The sequence below is a fragment of the Meriones unguiculatus genome, chromosome 15 (genome assembly GCF_030254825.1).
Source record: "Meriones unguiculatus strain TT.TT164.6M chromosome 15, Bangor_MerUng_6.1, whole genome shotgun sequence".
NCBI lineage: Eukaryota > Metazoa > Chordata > Mammalia > Rodentia > Muridae > Meriones > Meriones unguiculatus.
The window spans coordinates 22,744,596-22,764,556 of NC_083362.1; the positions used below are offsets into that span (position 1 = coordinate 22,744,596).

Sequence of the window (19,961 nt, forward strand, 5' to 3'; positions counted from 1 at the left end):
GCTCATCATCCAAGAATCTCAGGCCAGGAATGTGGAGTTAGGAACTGAAGCAGAAGCCATGGAGAAGGGCTGGTCACTGTCTTGCTCTCCATGGTTTTCTCATTCTGCTTTCTTAGAGCACCCAGGACCACCAGACCAGCAGTAACACCGCCCATAGAGGACTGGACTCTGCCACATCAATCGCCAGTCGTGAAAATGCACCACAAACCTGCCCATAGGCCTCTGGTGAGAACACTTTTCGTTTGAGGTTCCCTCTTCCAGAATGACTTAAGCTTGTGTCAAATAGACATATAACTACCCAGCATATAAAGAAATTGAAGAAGACGTGTAATATCTACCTCTGGCCTCCACGTGTGTGTGTGTATGCACATGTACGTGCCCACAGACACACACACACTTAATTTTTCTGCTACAAAATCTGTGCTAAAATTCCGAAAATAATATAAGAAAAACATTGGTTTTTTACTGATTTTATAAAAAAAGGAAGGCAGTGGGCTTCACAAAGGGGGACCAGATGATATCCTGCCTTGGAATTTGAGCATTTAACATAGGAATTTATTTAATAATTTAGTCTCCTAGAATTTTAATAGTGATAATTATCTACCACTTGTAAATCTTCTTCTACTGGTAGTATAATATTATAGTTCAATGTTTCAAGGAAATGATTCATCTTAGCTATGAAATAAAAGAGTTTTAAGTAATATTTCAGAACTGTTCCACCAGTGAAAATTTGTAACAATGCCTTTTTCTTTCCTGAGCATAATGGGACATGACTCAGTTCTGCAGTAGCATTTTCTACTTACATTCTTCCATATTCTTCTATGAATTACAGTAATGAGTCAAATCCCTGTTGGGAAAGCAGCTTATAAAATACAACACAACAACACCAGATATGCTAGGACTCAGCTTATACAACAGCAGTCATTCATTGCAACTTCTCTGGGCTTTATGGCTGATTTTGCAACAGAACAAATCAACCTTCATGAATACAAACCCAGGAAATCTGTAGTGGAATAGATTCCTCAGTATACATCCAAAGGCCCAGTAGTGATTCACTTCATTTGTAGGTAGGTTTAAAGCCTGTGTATGCATATAAAAATAAAATGTTTAGAATTTTCTAAATATGAAATGGGAGTTACTTCAAGTTGTTAGGCAGTAAAGTGAAATGATTTGGTTTCTGTTTTAAAAAAAATTAGTCTGGCTTCTCTGTAAATCATAAAATGGTAGAAATTTGGAAGAAAAGTATTCAAAAGGCTATTGTAATAACCCAGAGTTCAAACATTTGTTTATATATAATACCTGAGCTGTGTGTGCACTTGAATGAAGTATAAGAAAAACTTGCTGGTAAGTTGGAAGAGGAGGTTAAAGAGATGCTAAGATGATGCATAGAGGTTTGGTTGTAACGGAGTGGAAGGAGATGCCACTGATGGAGACTAGATAGCATCATAGGAGAAAGAACTGAGAAACCAGAGGTCATTGCACATTCAAGTGGGGACATTAGTTTGAATAAAATCCCAGCTTAACTTTCAGGATACATGTACTTAACAGCAGCATGTTTCATCCTGAACCATAGGAAATTAAGAGTTTCAGGAGTGAAGTTATAAGCTTTAGATTTGGATAGAAGATGTTAAAGCCCTGGGGAAAAAGATTTTTCAGGAAGAGAATTGAAGAAATGAAAGGAATGTGGAAGATTAGACTGAGAGAGGAATGATCAGACAATTTGTCTGAAAGAGGAACAAGCAGACCATTTCGATATCAGGATCATGTGGCTTCCTGGACCTGACATTCCATAGGAAGAGACACAAGACGAATGAAGTGCTTCTTTTTTGTGTGACATGATGTTAAGAATATGAATAAACTGAAAACGAAGAAGTGATCAAGTTCAAGTTGTAGGGATCTGAATGTCAGTTGTGATGTAGACAAGAATCCTGTCAGTGGAATTCAAGGAGATAATAGGCTGCATGAGGTAAACCTGAAGAAAAAAAAAAGAAAGAAAGAAAAAAGGTGAAGAGTGTTGAGTCAGAAAATAGGCAAATTGTTAAATATGTGTTGTTGTCAAGGAAGGTGACAGTCGATGAAGGAGAAGTAAAGCTGGAGAGAAAAGTTAATACTGAGGGAAAGTAGAAAATAATTTTAAGAAAATGGTCCAGAGCTACTTATGTATCAAGAAACAATTACATCATCCACAAAATAAGGACTTTGATAGAGTATGATACAAATTCATAGAAATTTGTCATGATGGGTGGAAAACAGAAAGACACATAGTCTGCTTCTTTTTAATATGGACTAAGTGGCAAGTTCATCCTCCCACAGGTGGGATAAAGGGTGGTAGGGGGCTGAGAAAGAAAGAAAAACACTTGCTTAGGAGATAGGGATTGAGGAAATGTTATCAAGTTGTCTGGGGAAATTTTGGAATGACTATGGCATCTCAATATAAAATTAAAAATTAAAAACTCTAAAGTAAGTTTGGAGTTTTATTATGATTTTTCTAATGATAACAACTCTAAATTTGTGAAATGGTCAAATTCTTTAATGTTGTAAAAACGTTCTGCCAGCCAGGTTCAGTAGCACAAGCCTATACTGCCAACACTCAGGGAAGCAGAGGCAGGCAGATCTCTGCGAGTTCAAGGCCAGTCTGTTATATCAAGTAAGTACAGGACAGCCAAGGCTATTTTACAGAGAGGTTTTGTCCCAAAACAAACAAACAAAACAACAACAACAAAATTCTTCCTCTGCCTTAGTTTTGTTCTTTGAGGACTTGAAGACAGCTTTGTGAGGATTTTTTCTTTTTTAAAAGAAAGGAGAAAGACTAGAGACAACATTCAAATGATTGAAGAAGTGGTCACATGAGACAAAAGTATAGAAAAAGGAGTCAGGGATACTAAGGAACAGCTTCCCTAACCTCTCGTTTTACTAGGGCTCAATATACACTATGATTGCAGCCATCTTTGCTACACAGACAAGTGGAGATACATTTTGCTTCCATTACTGTATGGTTAGGTACACCCTTCAGTCTGCTCATGTGACTCATACAAATCAATGATTTTAGACACTTCCATGAGCGAACTTTGGTACCTCTAAGAGAAGTAGAAAAAAAGAGAAATTTTAAGCAATTGATGTTATAAAACTGGAACTTTATTACCTACCAGCAAATCAAATACATAATAAATACATTTAGAAACGTGAAAGGGCACTGTAGTAAAATATAATTAGGTATATGTTGGCACATGCCATCAAATTTTTTATTCATGCATATTTGTAAATGTGCTGAGCAGTATGTAAAATAGTAGATACACACTGAATAGTACATTAAATTTTCTATAACAAAGTTGTACTCTCTCAAAGCTACAACACAAATCAATTATAAAATTTTACTGTATGAGCAGAAGCCATCCAGGGCATTTAAACTATGTGTGTCTGCTCAAAGAGAAAGTTCTCCTAACTCCTAGTAGCCTGAGTCTAGGTTCAGTTTGTCTGAGTCTTGGTTTCTCATCTGCAAAATGGCAGCCTTGTATGAGATGAGCTTGCAGTCACTGTACAGGGCTAGTTATGGATGTAATTTATTAAATGTGCATATGGAGCATGAGGACAAAAAGAAGAACTGGTGTCATTTGACAAAATGAATTATAGCATTTTCCACTGTGTTTCTCAGAGACAAGTCCTTCAAGAAGACTTTTTTCACAAAAAAAAAAAAAACAATAGGCTCACAGAGATTGTAAGATATGATGAGTAGGCATCTGAGACAGATGACAAACCCAGATCTTTCGAGTCTATGTCCATAGCATTCTCTACCATACAAGGTGGGACAGCCACATTTTCTCCTTTCACTGTATACAACCATAATTTTTAAAGCACACAAGTTGTTCTGAAGCATTTTAAAAATTTGAAAACCCAGTATACATATAAAACAATGATAACAAATTGAAGGTTTTGAATTGTGTCTTTGTAATCTGTACTTAATCAAATCCCCACATTATCTCTCTAAGAGAAAATATTATTGCCTATCATATAAGCCACAGGATTTATTTGTGCTTATTGGAGGAGAGAATAGAAAAGAAATCTGAAAGTGCCAATGGATGAATTTTTTTTTTTCAGAAAAGAAAGGTAATCCTAGGAAGTAAAATATGCAGAAAGGTGAAATGCTGTCACAGCTTATGGAATATGGAGGTTTGGGCATCAATAGATACCAAGATGTGAGGAATGAGGAGAAAAATGAGTTGAGGGAAATTTATGTACGTTTTTACTAAAACTTACTGTAAGCCAGCTCCATTTAATTTTAAGAAACAAGCATCTTGGTTGATTGATCCATGAACAGAGCTTGCTCAAACCTATACATAAATCTGCCCTGTTCCTATCCATGCAAGCCACTTTATTTGGATTTTGCAGATAGCTTAATCATTGTCAAGGACAAAGGCAATGAAAATCAGATTTAGCTGTACACACGAGCAGATGCCTACCAACAGCATTACCTGAGTAGTTTGGAGACTACCTTCTTCCAAATACCTCTTCCCAACACCTGTTACTTCCCAACACCAAAGGCTGTTACTTGAGACATTATCAACAGGAAATATGACTCTTTGCTTTACAATAGACATAAAGAATTTTGACTTCTAGGAATAACTGCCAACTCTGCTGCTATGTGTGTCCAGTTTCATAATACTTAAATATAGTAGTAGGATGATAGTGTAATGGAGGCACATCTCCTTTACACTGCTTCATTCAGGCTAAAAAATTAATGACTTGAAACTCAGGTAAAAAAAAATCACAAAAGTAAGATTATTTTATTACTATAAAAGTAGAATAAAAACATTGATATCACATAGGAGGGTATTAATAGCATTAATAGCATAATAGCATAAAACATTAATAGCATAGGAGGCTATTAATTGTTTCTCACCCTTGTCAATTTACACAGTACTTTCTTGTGCTCTGAAATCTAGTTGACAGGAAGGAGGCTTTCATGTTAAATCTAGTTCATCTCTTCTGAGTCCTGTGTCCTAAGTGTAAGTTCCGTATCTTCAACCTCTGAGAGGTAATAAAGGACAAAAACAATAGCCTATATTGATTTGGAAGTCATTTGGACTACTCTGACCAACAATTTAAACAGAAGTTTCTCATGTCCAAAACTGGGGTATTTGTTAGATGGTTATAGATTTCATGAGGATCATTGTCAGCCCAGGTGACATGATTTCATTCATTTCCATACACTTATGTATATAATTTTAGGTTAGTATAAAATAACAAAATTCTTTGAGGATTAATCAAACATTCTTGGTGCTATTTGTTAGCATAAAATAATTTGTTTCTTTTTTAAAAAGCAAGAAAAAAGAAAAGAGTAAGTAAATGAACTATGTAGTTAAAAATACAGAGCCTAGACGGGTCTACAGCAGGTCCTCTGCATATGTATTGTGGCTTTTAGCTAGGTGTTTTTGTTAGACTCCTCACAGTGGGAGCAGGTGTATCTCTGATTCTTTTGTCTGCTCTTGAGACTCTTTTGCTCCTGGTGTTTTTCTTGCCCAGCCTTGATATGAGGGCTTTTGCCTTCATTGTGTCTTGTTTTGTACCGATTGGCTGTCATCTGTTAGAGGCTCTTTCCTGAAAATGAAAGGAAGCAGTAGCGGATCTGGGGAAAAGAGAAGGTGCAGGGGAGCTGGGAGAAGTAGAGGGATGGGAAACTGTGGTTGGGAGGTAGTGTATGAGAAAAGAATCTATTTTTAATAAAAATAAAACTAACTCTTAAAAAAGAAAAAATGGAATAAAAAAAATCAATTAATCAGTGGCTGAAAAAGTGGATCATCCTCTTGCAGAGGATACATATTTGGTTCCCAGAATCCACATGGGGACTAATAACAGTCCTTACTCTAATTCCAGGAGATCTGACCTCTGTTGACCTCAGCATCCATAGGCATTAGTAAGATGAATATACGTACATGAAAATATCACACACATAAAGTAAAAATAAATAAATCTTGGAAAAATCTATTAAACAACATAATTTTATAATTTGCATCCTAAACATTAAAAACCTTGTGAACATGCTTGCATGTGTACATGTTATGTATGTTTGAATTTTCATATGGTGTGACTCATTACGATGAATTTTTGAGACTCAAGTAAACAGAAAGAGAAAATATTCTTAGTACAATAATGTGTAGGTAGAGTAGAATACTATACAGAAGCCAGAGAAAGATATGATAAGTTGATAAATGAGTTAATTCATAATTTGATGAAATCTAAACGCTGACTGAAAATAATTTCAGGTTTGGTACTTTCAAAAGTTAAAGCTAACTGAAGATCTACACCTCTCAAAAATGAAAAGAAAAAGAAAAAAAGCCTATAGAAAATGGAAACTCTTGAATGCTACAGTATGTAAGTCCAATTTGATGCTTTGATGGAGGGTATGTACAAATTAACTTCATCTGTATACTTTGTTCATTATCACAGAGCTATCTGTCAAATCTGCATTAATAAATGCTCCAGAATAGTTTAACGTTTTTTTCCTCGAGTGTCACTACTGTGATGAGACACCATGACCACAGCAACTTTTAGAAAGGAAAATATTTAATTGGGGGCTGGCATACATTATTGTCATGGTGGGAATCATGGTCGCATGCAGGCAGACATGCTGCTGGAGAAGTAGCTGAAAGAAGTTCTACACCTGAATCTACAGGCAGAAGGAAGAGATGGTGACCCATTAGGCCTGGCTTAAGCATTTGAGACCTCAAAGCCCTAGCAACACATTTCCTCCAAAAGCCACAGCAATTCCAAAAGGCCATACCTCCTAATAGTGCCACACCCTATGACCAAGCATTAAAACATATGAGTCTATGAGGGACATTCTGATTAAAATCACAACATTGCATTTTAGCAAGAATCCTCCCTCTTGATTAGTTTCTTTACGTATACAGATTTTAGTAGGTTTATCTTATATTATATGTCTATATGAGTGAGTAAATACTGTGTGCGTATTTCTGCTTCTGGGATAGCTTACTCAGGATGATTTTTTCCAGATCCCACCATTTACCTGCAAATTTCATGATTTCTTGTTTTTTACTGCTGCGTAATATTCCATTGTGTAGATGTACCACAATTTCTTTATCCATTCCTCCACTGAGGGGCATCAGTCCCTATCCAGAAAGGCAAAGAGGATGGACATCAGAAGAAGGAGAAAACAGGGAGCAAGTCAGGAGCCTGACACAAAGGACCTCTGAAAGGCTCTGCCCTGCAGACTATCAATTACAGATGCTGAGATTTATGGGCAACCTTTGGGCAGAGTGCAGGGAATCTTATGAAAAAAGTGGGAAACAGTAAGATCTGGAAAGGACAGGAACTCCATAAGGAGAGCAACAGAACCAAAAAATCTGAGCACAGGGGTCTTTCCTGAGACTGATACTCCAACCAAGGACTATGCATAGAGATAATCTAAGACCCCTGCACAGATGTAGCCCATGGCAGTTTAGTGTCCAAGTGGGTTCCATTGTAATAGGAACATGGACTGTCTCTGACATGAACTGATTGGCCTGCTCTTTAATTACCTCTCCCTGAGGGAGGAACAGCACTACCAGGCCACAGAAGAAGACAATGCAGCCACTCTTGATGAGACTAGGATCAGAAGGAAGGAAAAGAAGACCTCCTTTATCAGTGGACTTGGGGAGGGGCATGCATGCAGAGGGTGGAGGAAGGGAGGGATTGGGATGGGAGGAGGGAGGGAACCACAGGGGGGGATACAAAGTGAATAAAGTGTAATTAATAAAGAATTAAAAATATTTAAAAAGCTTCTGTACAGTAAAAAAAAAATATCACAACATTGCACTCACTGGCCAGCAGAGATTTGTAGCCATACCATAATGCAGAAATGCATTCAGTCCAACTTTAAAAATCCCCACAGTCTATAATAGTCTCAAACTTATTTAAAAGTCTAAAGTTCAAAGTCTCTTCTGAGACTCATGCAATCTATTAACTGTAATCCCCTTAAAAATCAAAATAAAAAGTAAATAATATAATCCTAATATATAATGGCACAGAATATGCATTACCATTCCATACTTAAAAAGTACTATAGACCAAAGCAAGACTTAAAACCTCCAAACTCTGTATTTCCAAGTCTGCTGTCAAAATGCTCTTCAGATCTCCATCTCCTCCACCTTTGGTAACTGCAACACACTTCTTTCTCTTGGATTGTTAGCAGCTCTTCTCAGCAGGTATTTCATGACTCTGGTATCCTCAGCATTTGGGATCACCAAGGCAATCCAGGCTTCCCTTTTATAATCTCTGACAATGGCTCCTCATGACCTCTATACAGGGACATACATGTAGGGACACTTGTCTGGCCTCAGTGGCTTTCTGCAGTCAAGGAGGAAGATTAAATAATGTCTTTCTTCTGTCTTTGACTCTAAAGTCAAACTATGTGGCCAAAGATGTCAAGTTATGTGACTTGCTAGGGCTAGATCATGGCTTCCTCATTCAATTACATCTTTACCAGCTTTCTTGTTTTGATGGTTTCCTTCACTACCTAAGTTTGACTACCCTGAAACTTGATCTATAGACCAGGCTGGCCTCAAACTCAGAGATCCATCTGCCTCTGTCTTTGCCTTTGGAGTGCTGAGACTAAAGGCATGCACCACCACACCTGGCTAGTTCTAAACTTTAATTCCTTTTCACAAGTTGGAAGCTTAGCTGGGTAGGATCTTGATCTGAGGTCACTACACTTTTTATTCCATTTAACATCAGGATTTTCCTTAATCTGCTTATCTCCTAGAACACAGGACTTAGCTCCATTCCACTTCCTGGTGTCCTGTTTCTTCTCTAATTGTATATTTTGTGAATCCTTGCTCAGCTTGTTCCTTTTCATTAGAGGTCAATATAAATATGGCCACTAAAGATCACAGGACACATACAATGTTGGGCCATTTTGAAATGTCCTTTGCTGAAGCTGTTAATCATAGCTCTTCAATTAAACCTCAAGCAGAATTTTTTGAACAAGGACAGAAAGCAGCTATGTTATTCACCAAAATATCAAAAGAACTGTCTCTGGGCCACATACTAATATCTTCTCTAAAATTTCTTGACTCAGACACTCACTTTCAAATCACCCTAAGAACTACTGTCTTCCATGTTTCTAGGATGGCTCATGAAGTCCCACTTAAAGCATTCAACTGCTTTTCTAACCCAAAGGCCCAAAGTCTACAGTCCTCCCAACAAAACATGGTCTGGCCTATCACTCTGAGCACCAACTTCTATCTTAGTTAGGGTTTTATTGCTGTGAAGTGAAACCATGACATTGGCAACTGTATAAAGAAAAACATTTCATTAAGGTTGCCTTACAGTTCAGAGGGTTAGTCCATTATTGTCATGGTGGGAAAAAAGTATGGCGGCATGCAAGCAGGGAGACATGGTGCTGTAGAAGTAGCTGAGGGTTCTACATTTGTATCTACAGGCAGCAGGAAGAGACAATGACTCACTGGCTTGAGCATTTGAGACCTCAAAGCCTACCTTCAATGACACATTTCCTCTGACAAGACCACACATGCTCCAATAAGGGCACACCTCCTAATAGTGTCACTCCCTATGACTAAGCATGCAAACATTTGAGTCTATGAGGGCTGTTCCTATTCAAACCACTACAAGTTTTGACTACTATAAATGCATTTCTACATTAGTTATCATTTATATGTGCTATGGGCTAAATATTTTAAAATAGAATGTTTACTAATTTCCACATTAAGCTCCCACCTCATTATTAAAAATCCGTTCCTAATGCATTGAATATAACTTTCTCAATTCATCTTCTATAGAAATGTGATCGAATAAAAGTTAGTATAAATGTAAAAATATCAAATACTAAGGCCTACCCTTGATATGCATTATTTTAAAAATAAATCATAATCTAGTAGTGGCAGGAAGTTTGTCAGTCTATAAAATTATGTGTTCAAGCTTGATTGTAGATGGGGTTTAGAGGGATTTCTTTTTTCTCCCTGTCTCTTCTTCCATGTTATCCACATTAGTTTTCAATTGTGAGCAAGCTCATGGAAATTGTTATAGTACCTGCCAAGTGTGAACCTCTTCCTTCAGGGCACAAATGGGTGTGGTCGGAATCTTTAAGTAATGTCATATTCTTTTTCTCCTTTTCCTGTCAAGGGATTTATGTATATACTGCATAAGTATATGTATATAATGTTTAAATCCATAATAAAATAAATTTATAAAAATTATTACCAAGTTTTAACTTAATCAGGTGCTTAAAAATATCCCTTTTCACGAACTATTGAGATGATTCAGTTTGTTTGCCACCAAATTTTGTGACACGAGTTCAATTTTTGGAGCAAACTGACTCCCTCAAGTTGTCCTCTGACATCCACATGTATGTCACACATAAACACACAAGGAAGAAAGAAAGAAAGAGAGAGAGAGAGAGAAAGAGAAAGAAAGAAAGAAAGAAAGAAAGAAAGAAAGAAAGAAAGAAAGAAAGAAAGAAAGAAAGAAAGGGCTTTTAAACATCTGTTTCAGAAAGGGCTTTTAAACATCTGTTTCATTGATGCCATGGCACTACATTGTTAATATTGCCTGGATACCACAGGAATTCACATTTGTGAATATACCCTATTTAAAATATAAAGCAACAGAATCTATGTGATATGTTTGAATGGCAGTCTATGGGCCATACTGAGTTCTCTTCCATCCTATTTTTCAGAATCTTTAGCTCCATGAAATTATATGGCGTTAGACATAACCTGTAGAATAATGCTACATTTAAATTTCAGGGCACATAGCTGGTGGTATTCACCTTTAATTCCAACACTCCAGTAGCAGAGGCAGGAGGATCTCTGTGAGTTTAAGGCTAGCATGGCCTACAAAGCAAGTCCAGGAAAGCCAAGGCAACCAGGAGAAACCTGTCTAGAGAAACAAAACAAAAAGTGTCAGGACATGTCAGTTTGTTTCTTTTCTTTCTTTTTTTCTTTCTTTCACCTTAGAGATTTATTTTTTATTTTTTTATTAATTATACTTTATTCTCTTTGTATCCCCCATAAGCCCCTCCCTCCTCCCCTCCCTATCCCACCTTCCCACCCCCTTCTTCACACATGTCCCTCCCCAAGTCCACTGATAGGGGAGGTCCTCTTATCAAGACATTGCACTTAAATTTTAGTTGTCTACATTTCTTTTGAAACATGCATTTAACTCAGTTTCAGAATTCTTCTTTGAGTAGAACTTAAGTTTACTTTCTTAACTACCACGTGATATTCTTCACCCTAGGGTAATTAATTTAAAATTAAACATTTATTTGGAATAAACCTTCATGAATCTAATGGAAACTGTTACCCAAAATACGTACAAATGATAGTCCCATTGATTTGGAACATCTGGTCTGTAAGTGGACATAAAACATTTTTCGTTCCTTTCTCCTTCCATTTTAGGTACTTCTCAGCCATCTGGTCAAGCATGCCAAAAAGTTGTAAAAGATTTTGAAAAGGACATCAAGGAACACACTTCAGAGGCCATGTTTCATCAGACTGAGGCATTAGGGAAATTGAAGGAAAATGGAGATGAGTGTCTATCTGCTTCTATAAATGGAAAACAGAAATCCTCTTTGCTCCCCAAAGATGATAAACAACCTCCATCTGACCGCAAAATACACAAGAGGATGGAGAATGATGACTATCCTCCGGCTATCTCTCATCAGCTAGAGGAAGTCTTACCAGTGGCTATGTTTAATGACTGTAAAAAGTCATTATCAGGAAAAATTACAACACAGGATTTCCCAAACACAGTAGAAGCCTTAAAGCCAGCAAAAGGCAAATTTATTAGAGAAGTCAAATGTGGAGCTTTCAATGTGCAAGTGGAAACCACAAAAAGCATTTTCTGTAAAACAGGAGTACATTTCCCAACAAAGCGGCGATGCCCAACATGTCACCAGCATTATTCTGTCCAGCAAAGACAACGAGATTCCACATCTCGGGGCCAGTTCTCTAATTACAACACTGTATTGGCAGAAAGATTCAAACATAAGGTTCCATCTACATGCATAGGAGAGGCTTCTAAAAGAAATGTCCCTTCAATAAGCATAAGCATTGTAGGGAAAGAAATTATGGTTGAATATGTAAGTAAAAAACAGAACATATTAATCAATATCTCTCATTCTAAAAGCATAGGGAAATCAATAAAACATAGAAAAAGTTCCTTAAACCACACCACAAAAGAACCCTGTGAATTTCCTTCACAGCCTGGCATAAATCATCCTGAAAACAGGAGGCTTGAAAGCCAGAAACAGTGTTCAAATGGTTTGCATGGCATTCCCTGTAGTGTGAATACTGTCCAGGAAGAGAATTCAGACACTGTTGTGGTTTCTCTAAGCCCACTTCCCAGGGGAGAGAAAAAGAAACCCAACACACCGCCTTCAGCCCCAGATGATTCAGAAGAGGGAGATCCTGCTACATCTCAACAGAAGGTCTTCCAAATTACTCAGGACAACCCCCCAAAGCAACATTTCTTCACAGCTGCCACTTGTCCTCTTACCTCTTCTCAAACCTTAAGGACCACAAGTTTGAATAATATGGATTTAAGTAAAATGCCTTTTGAGGATTCAAGGGATGTGGATAAAAAGAGAAAAAACAGCTCTGATATCAGGGAAAATATCATTTCACATTCCCAAGTACAGCCATGCACAGCAGGAACCAATGGTCTCCTAAGTACTGTGAGCAGCATGATTCCCATTCAAGATGCCTCAGACTCTGAGTGTTGTCCTTTGTCTTTTCCAACCATGCAGCTCTTGGGAGAAAAAGCAGACAACCTCAGCTGCAGAGGCAATAAAACCCTGCCAGGAGAGGGCTATGAGAGCCCAAATTCTGTGTCTTTCCTTGTTAGTGAACATGCTCTGAAGTCTTCTCTGTTACTCAGTCCATCCCACTGGGTCACCTGTAGAGAACCTGTAGAGACTTCTGGGAACACACTTTCTTTTAGCCAATACATTGGTGTTGGGAGAGAGCAGGACAAAGTACATGGTGCTGTGATTTACAGAGATGTTAATGAGACTGTTTTAAACAGTGACTCTTCTGTGAACACACATCTATTGGAAAGGAAGAACACACAGAGTCCAACAGTGAGGATTACATCCTGCAGCAGCCCAGTTTCGAAGAGCCCACTTCATGGCAATATATACAGCTCTGTGGAATGGGATCAAACAGAGAGCCATGCAAATCATGTAGAGATGACAGCCCTCAGCAGAACAGAAGGGCCAGTCTCGGCCTCCATAACTGATGAGTTAGAGCAGAGAGTCACTGCTCAAAATCACAAAGAAGGCACAGTTGATTCTAATTGTCCCATGGCAGTAAGAAACCCTAGAGAGTCTACCAGCTATTTGGAAAATGTTGAAGATGAAAAATGCCAGGCACTACCAGTCGTGAAGAATATGTGCCACAGAGATTTTGAAGATGCAACGAGTGAGTATCAAAATGAAATCTGTGCTCCCATGGATTTTCCACTAAACTCTGTTGAGTCTACCTGTACAGAACATGCTACAGAGAAGCTGTCTCTTATTCATAAGACACTACTTGTTAATGAAGATCCAAATAGTAATCAAGGCAGCAAAAGTTTTGAACTGAATAACTTCCAACAGGAGCCAGCAGAGTTCCAAAGGACAGCATCAAGAGCACACCTTGAAGAAAGTGAGAAAAACTGTGACCCCACAGAAACTTTCTACCACCCTATAGACATATTGTGGTCACCACAGAAGCAGAAGGCACTGAAAGGTACAATGGGCTATAGAGCATTTGTAGGGTTTTTGTTGTTGTTGTTATATTATGAGGTTTCAACAGACTTGGGTGAAGTCATTTTTACTGATTAGGATCCTTTATTGGTAAGATGTGTTGGGCATTTTAGAATTAGAGAAATATTAAGGATACTATATTGGCCTGTTCTTTTACATTGAAATTAACTCTACCCGTAAGTAGTGTGTATAAAATCACCATAGCTGAAGCTTAATATAAGATAAAAGTTTTCTCTTTAAAAGATCAATTATATTGGCAAATTAATTTTGTTGAAAATGTTAGCCTGTGTCACTCTTAAATAATCTACTATTTCTCCTGATCTTACAAAGTAAGCATTTTTAAAAAGATAGGAAGAATATGCTTGTGATAAAGTGTGTTTTCAAGCCTTACTGTAGTGTTGCACAGGCAGGGTTATTCATGTCTCTAGAGCCCATGTGGAATAGTAATCAGAACAAAGGACGAAAACCAGAGACACCCTTAACTAATCCTGACAGAACCATCTACAGGACCTTTAACTCCAGCAGCCCTCTGACCTCTGTATTGTGTTGCCTGGTCTTGCTCACACAATTGATACAACCCAGGCACTCTTGAGACCTCAGGAATGGCTAAGACGGAAGCTTCTTCCTAAGTACATAATGCTGTCTGTCTGGTTTCAATCTTGGAACAGCAAAACATCGTTCTGGTTAGTTTATAAAAGATCCTTGTGCTTCTCAATGAGTTAAATTATTTGTCATTTAATGTTAGGATTATTCCATACCATAAATTAAAAGTGTCTTAATGTTAGGACTATTCCACAGCATAAACTGAAGCTGTTTTCCAAATTGCAGAGAGCATACCTAATATGCTCAGAAATTAGATTGAGAAGGAAGAAACTTATGAAAGGCACCATCTTTCCTGTTCTCATAGTCTTTTTATGTTTTAAATGAAACAATTTAAAAACACTTAAGAGCAAATTTAAGAGCAAAATTCTTTACTCAAAACTTTTCAAAAACGTTGGGAGTAGAAATAAAATACAAGAAGCATAATCTATTATATGTTACCATAAAATGTAAGATTTGTTTTATGCAAAATGAATCATCTAAAAAACAATATAAAAGCTGTACTACCTTATATGAAAACCTTAATGCAAAACCTGCTGATCTCAGCGACTGCTTGCCAGGACCTGTGTAGCTCCAGACTCCAGGCCAGTCACATAAATTCCAAGATTTGTGTCGGTGCATAGTTATTTAGAGCTGCAAGGGAACCTACAGCATGAGCATTTACGTTTCCCAGAGGGGATAAGTCCTCACCTGCACGAATATCCCTCTCAAGCTGTCTTTCCTGTTCCCAGGACTGTGTTGCTCCGTATACTACCTCTCCCAACACAGTTAAAAATCCGGATAAGAACCCAGCCACAAATGAAATTACTCTCCATAAACTGAAATTGTCCCCACTTGGTGAATGACTGCAGCCACTATTCCCTGCATTTCACCAAAAGTCTGTTCTTATACTCTTTTACCTCCTTCCCCCCGATAAATCTGTTCTAAGCATATTTTATCTATTTGAACTCCTAGAAACTTCTATCCACTATGCTTTCTTGTGCACAAGTATTTCTCCGTGTACCCACGGGGTCGTTCTTATTGTGTCTTTTTATGTTATTCTCCTCACGTAGTAATCACAGTAAAAAACTTATTAGAAACCAAATTTAAAACTGGAGTTTGAGCTATCCTTGTTCTAGCCCGAGTTCACTCTTTTTTCATGTTTTACTCTCATATATAACTTTTTGCTTTTAATATGCTGCATATTTTACTTGTTTGTTTATTTTCTCTTATTAACTAAAATGTAGGTTTCATGAAGGGTTGTTTTATTTTTCTTTTCTGTTAATTTATGTATCTATAGCATTATACAGTACCTGTCCTTAAGACTAATGAGTATTTGTTGATCAAATGCAAGGAAATCATATCAGTTTGCTCTGTGAGGTCTCTTGCTCACATACAAATGTATTTTTATAGAGAAAACAGTTCAGAAATTAAAATAGTTACAAAAATTCTATTTAAAATTTTAAATGTTTTTACCATTTTTATTTTCTTAGAGTGATGAGTACTTTTATACTTTATCAATACTATTGTTCTGGCATCACATACCAGCATTGCACAAACTTTTCAGAATATGAAGTGCTTTGAAGAACTTGAGTTGCTTCACCAAATATTAAAAAAAAATCTTTGTGGGCACAAACTGATATTTGAATTTTGCAAGAGATCCTTCTTCACTCTGTGGGGATGGACATCAAATCAGTCTGTGTAATGTACATCAAATCAAGAAACCCTGACATGAGGCTGGGTGTATGAGGAGGTAAGAGAGTCAGTGCAGTAGAAAAGAAAGATATGAGTCTTAGCCCTTAAGAATAGAATACTAAGTTCTTTAACAGATTAACGTGAGTACTCTTGGAGTAAATTTCTTCCACTAAAAATTAGCTGAAATGTATAATATCTATATTAATGAACCAGAAAGTCTACATTATAAAAAAAAGTAATAGAGCTAAAGCCAGGTCAGCCTGAAAAAATTACAGACAATAAGAATTCAGTGATATTTTATATGTTATAGACATATTCATGATTAAACAGTGATTTATATGTTATGACATGAAATTTGCATTCAGTTTATACAATAGTTTATTTCCCTGTCGCTCTAAAAAAGAAAGGCATGATTCCCAGAGACCTGACAAAGACTTGAGGAACTTTGAGATCTCAAGCTCAGTACAGAAACGTGAATGAAAATCAATCCATTTTCTTGTACAAAATGACATCTATTAGCTAACTTCCAGCAGGGTGACTTCAGGTGAACCTGGGAATTTCCCTTCTGCTGATGTGCAAAAGCCCACCCTGTCCCAGTTTCAGTGGAAACTCTGCTTTCTTCCAGCAGTGCTCCTTTAATCCTTTGTCTTCTCCCTCACTACCCAGATCCCCCATACTCTCAAGGGGACCACTTTCACACCCATTCTTAAGGTCCTTCTCCAACCACACGACTATATGACAAAATATCAGTAATGAGATAATTTTTAAAGAACAAATATATGGAGATTGTAAAGTCAGGGTCAAGGAATCAGTACTTAGCAGGGTGGTGTGCCTTTTTCCTGCTACGGAGAGTCCCCTTCTGCTGTGTGTGCTGTGTAGCATGGAAGAACAACGTGGCCTACCTGGTCTTCAGAAACTGTAAGGGAAATTATCCTCTTCACAAGAGTAAAGTGGGCAAGATTTCATCACTGAATAAAGTCTCAGCTTCTCAGTATGATTACATTAGGTCCCTTGATTCCCAAAATATGAATTTTCAAGTGATGCATATGTTCAAACCATAACATTTGTTAAAACTGAGAGTATCTTTTTTGCCTAAGTTCCACCAGGAGCTTTGATGTCTGCATTCCAGCCCCAGCACATCATCTGATTCATAGAAAAACTCAGTGCATACCCTATATATTTGCTGAAATAAAAACTGACTAAAAACAACTTGGGGTATTAAAAGTTGTGTTGAGCTTATATGTTACAGTCCATTACTGTGAAAGGCAAGGCAGAAACTCAAGATGAAGCTGGAATCATCAGCTTAGGTGGAGCTCATAGTGGAGCCCTGCTTGCCAGCTTCTTCTCATGGCTTGCTCAGCTTGCTTCCTCAAACAGGCCAGGACCTAGGGCTAGTAGGGGACTGAGCTCTCCCACATCAACCATTAATCAAGAAAACGTCCCTACCACCACTGCACTCCAGTCCTCAGTTTATGTCCCCTCTTTCCAGGTGCCTGTAGTTGGTATACACTTGGCGAAAACTAAATAGCACAAGTCCATACAGTGAGCTTAGGCCAGTTTTCCTCCATACTTTTGCAAATCGAAGAGTATCAACACTGAGCATCAGAATAGGTGTGTACCTTTATAATTGGTGGAATTCAGTACTTCCTTATTTATATCAAACTATAAATAGCACAGGCTATGTGCTTTCTCCCAATTTGAATATATAAGAAAATTCTAAAGAGAAATAGAAATAAAATTGTAAAAACTTATTGTTTCTAGGAGCAGAATAAACACAAAGTCAAGTTTTAAAATCTATGCTGTTTGCCTTTTGTATAGTATCAATGGTAAAATTTCAAATAATTCTAAATTGTGAAAATGCTTTCTAGGTTTTATGTTTATGTACTTCAAGATTTCTTTTAAAAATTCAGTTTAATTAGGCTGTGATATTTTATTGATAGAATTGTTTTCCTAATAATTCAATTTCATTGTTTGTAACGACAGAAGGCAGGAGTTTGAGACTATGTAAACCTATATATTAATTTACATCTCAGTTTCTCTCTCCAACTTAGCAAATGGAACATGAAGAAAATGAACAAATCTATATATATATTTTTTACAGCTCTGTGTTTTAAAGACTATTTCACCTCTTATCTTGAACTGATATCTCACTTTGACATTTAATATGGTTTAATCTAGATCAGAATTTGGAGATCAATAAGCCCCGAAAGCTATCACAGGAATTGGTTCTAAGAGGAGGAAGAGCCAGTGATGGTTCCCAGGAAGAAGCGATAGACCAGTGGGCCAGGAGGAGACAGCAGTTCAAGGAGGGCAAGAGATGCAGCTCAACAGGGGGCAGCTCTGTCATCAGCAACTTCACAGAAGGCTCCAGTGAGTAGAAACCTGTGTTCTTAAGCAACAATGAAGACAGCTGCTCATTGTCTTAACTAAATTCCTTCTGCTTCATCTCTGAGATGTAGGTGCTGTTCTTTGAACGTTACGATGTGCTGGTTATATGGTTTTTATGAAAAATGCTTTTTAAAACAATCAGCACTTTGTTATCCGTTAAGGAATTGCTGCTTGGTAAAAGACCTTCAGAAAACACAGCTGCAGCATAGGACTGTCTTCTTTTCTCTTTAGACAGTAAAATAGCTAGCTATAGGATTGTTCATTGAGTTAAATTTGTGCTCTTTTTAAATCTACATTTGTATATAAATATGCGTAATGTAAAAGGATAAGGTCAATATAATTTTCAATAAGTGAAAAATTATCTTCTCATTTTAGCATTTATGAAATAGAGTCTTAAAATATATTAGTATTTTTGTGAAATGTTTTTTTTAGGTTATAGAGAGTATATTATTTAACCAGCACTGGAGCTCAGCCTCACAAACAATGGCCTCTGAGAATGGATGATAAGTGATCACTGATGAAATTGAGTAAAGTAAAACATGGATTAATACTTGGCGGGGTAGGTGGGAAGTTTTGTAGATACTAAAACTAGTATGGATCCCAGATTGCAGCAGTTGATGTCAAAGGAGATTGGCCCAACTAGTAGGCATGTGCTACTTGAAAATTATTTACAAAAGCAAAGTGCATTTGAGGAAACACCCACACCAAAACCTCAGTGAACTCTGATTGATCTTTTTAAAAGGAAGAAAACAAAGAAAAGTACATTGCTGTGCTACAGAAAATGTCTTTGTGAAAAGACACTAGTGAGAATACTGGGTAGTGTCCTGTACACAGCTGATGTAATCACACAAGTGCCATCATAGGTATAGGTGTCATTTCTTTCCCATAATAAAACAGCAGGCTGACAAAGATATATATATATCTTCTTTTTCAAGCCCTAGTCTTATATATATATATATATATATATATATATATATATATATATATATTGACAAATTAGTAGTAATGTAAAAAATCAAATACTGTGTTGTTAGCAGCACAAAACTTTATATTCATGTGATCATGAAGAATAAAATTTAAATATTTTATTTTGTTCTGAGAGGTTGTATTCTTGTCCTTTGGTCTGTGCCTAATTCTTCCAGGTCTTTCTTTGAGTGGGGCAGCAAGGAATGACTGGAAATTTATCATTTATTTCCATATGTACTACCGTATTTGATGCTTCTCCCTTGTTGCTCATATACACTTGAAATACCTACCTGAGAAAGCACATCTTTCATCAGGCTCCCAAAGCTCTGATTCTACTGCTTCACTAATTTGTTCTAGCGCTCATTTTCTACCACCTTCTGTTCCACCTTTACGTTATCAACTGTTTCATTTATATATTATGTAATCTGATACGTAATTTTTAAATGTTACTTAATACTTAGTATGCTGCAGAGTTCTTCCTCATCATTGTTTGTTTGGGGGGGGTAGGATTTATTCAGTACAATGATTCTCTCATTGCAGTGGCAGATTTATCTCTGGCCCAGGAGATTTCATA

At 37.1% G+C, this 19,961-nt stretch overlaps 1 protein-coding gene across 1 annotated transcript in view; it reads left to right on the forward strand.

Moving 5' to 3' along the window:
* The first annotated feature begins 6,284 nt into the window (after positions 1-6,284).
* LOC110565081 (uncharacterized) overlaps positions 6,285-19,961 on the forward strand; it is a 121,058-nt gene continuing 107,381 nt past the window's right edge. Inside the window, exons 1-3 of the mRNA XM_060368273.1 lie at positions 6,285-6,369; positions 11,412-13,742; positions 18,212-18,403. Of these exons, the coding sequence (XP_060224256.1) occupies positions 6,312-6,369; positions 11,412-13,742; positions 18,212-18,403 (2,581 nt within the window). The 5' untranslated portion in view covers positions 6,285-6,311. The remainder of the gene's footprint in view (positions 6,370-11,411; positions 13,743-18,211; positions 18,404-19,961) is intronic.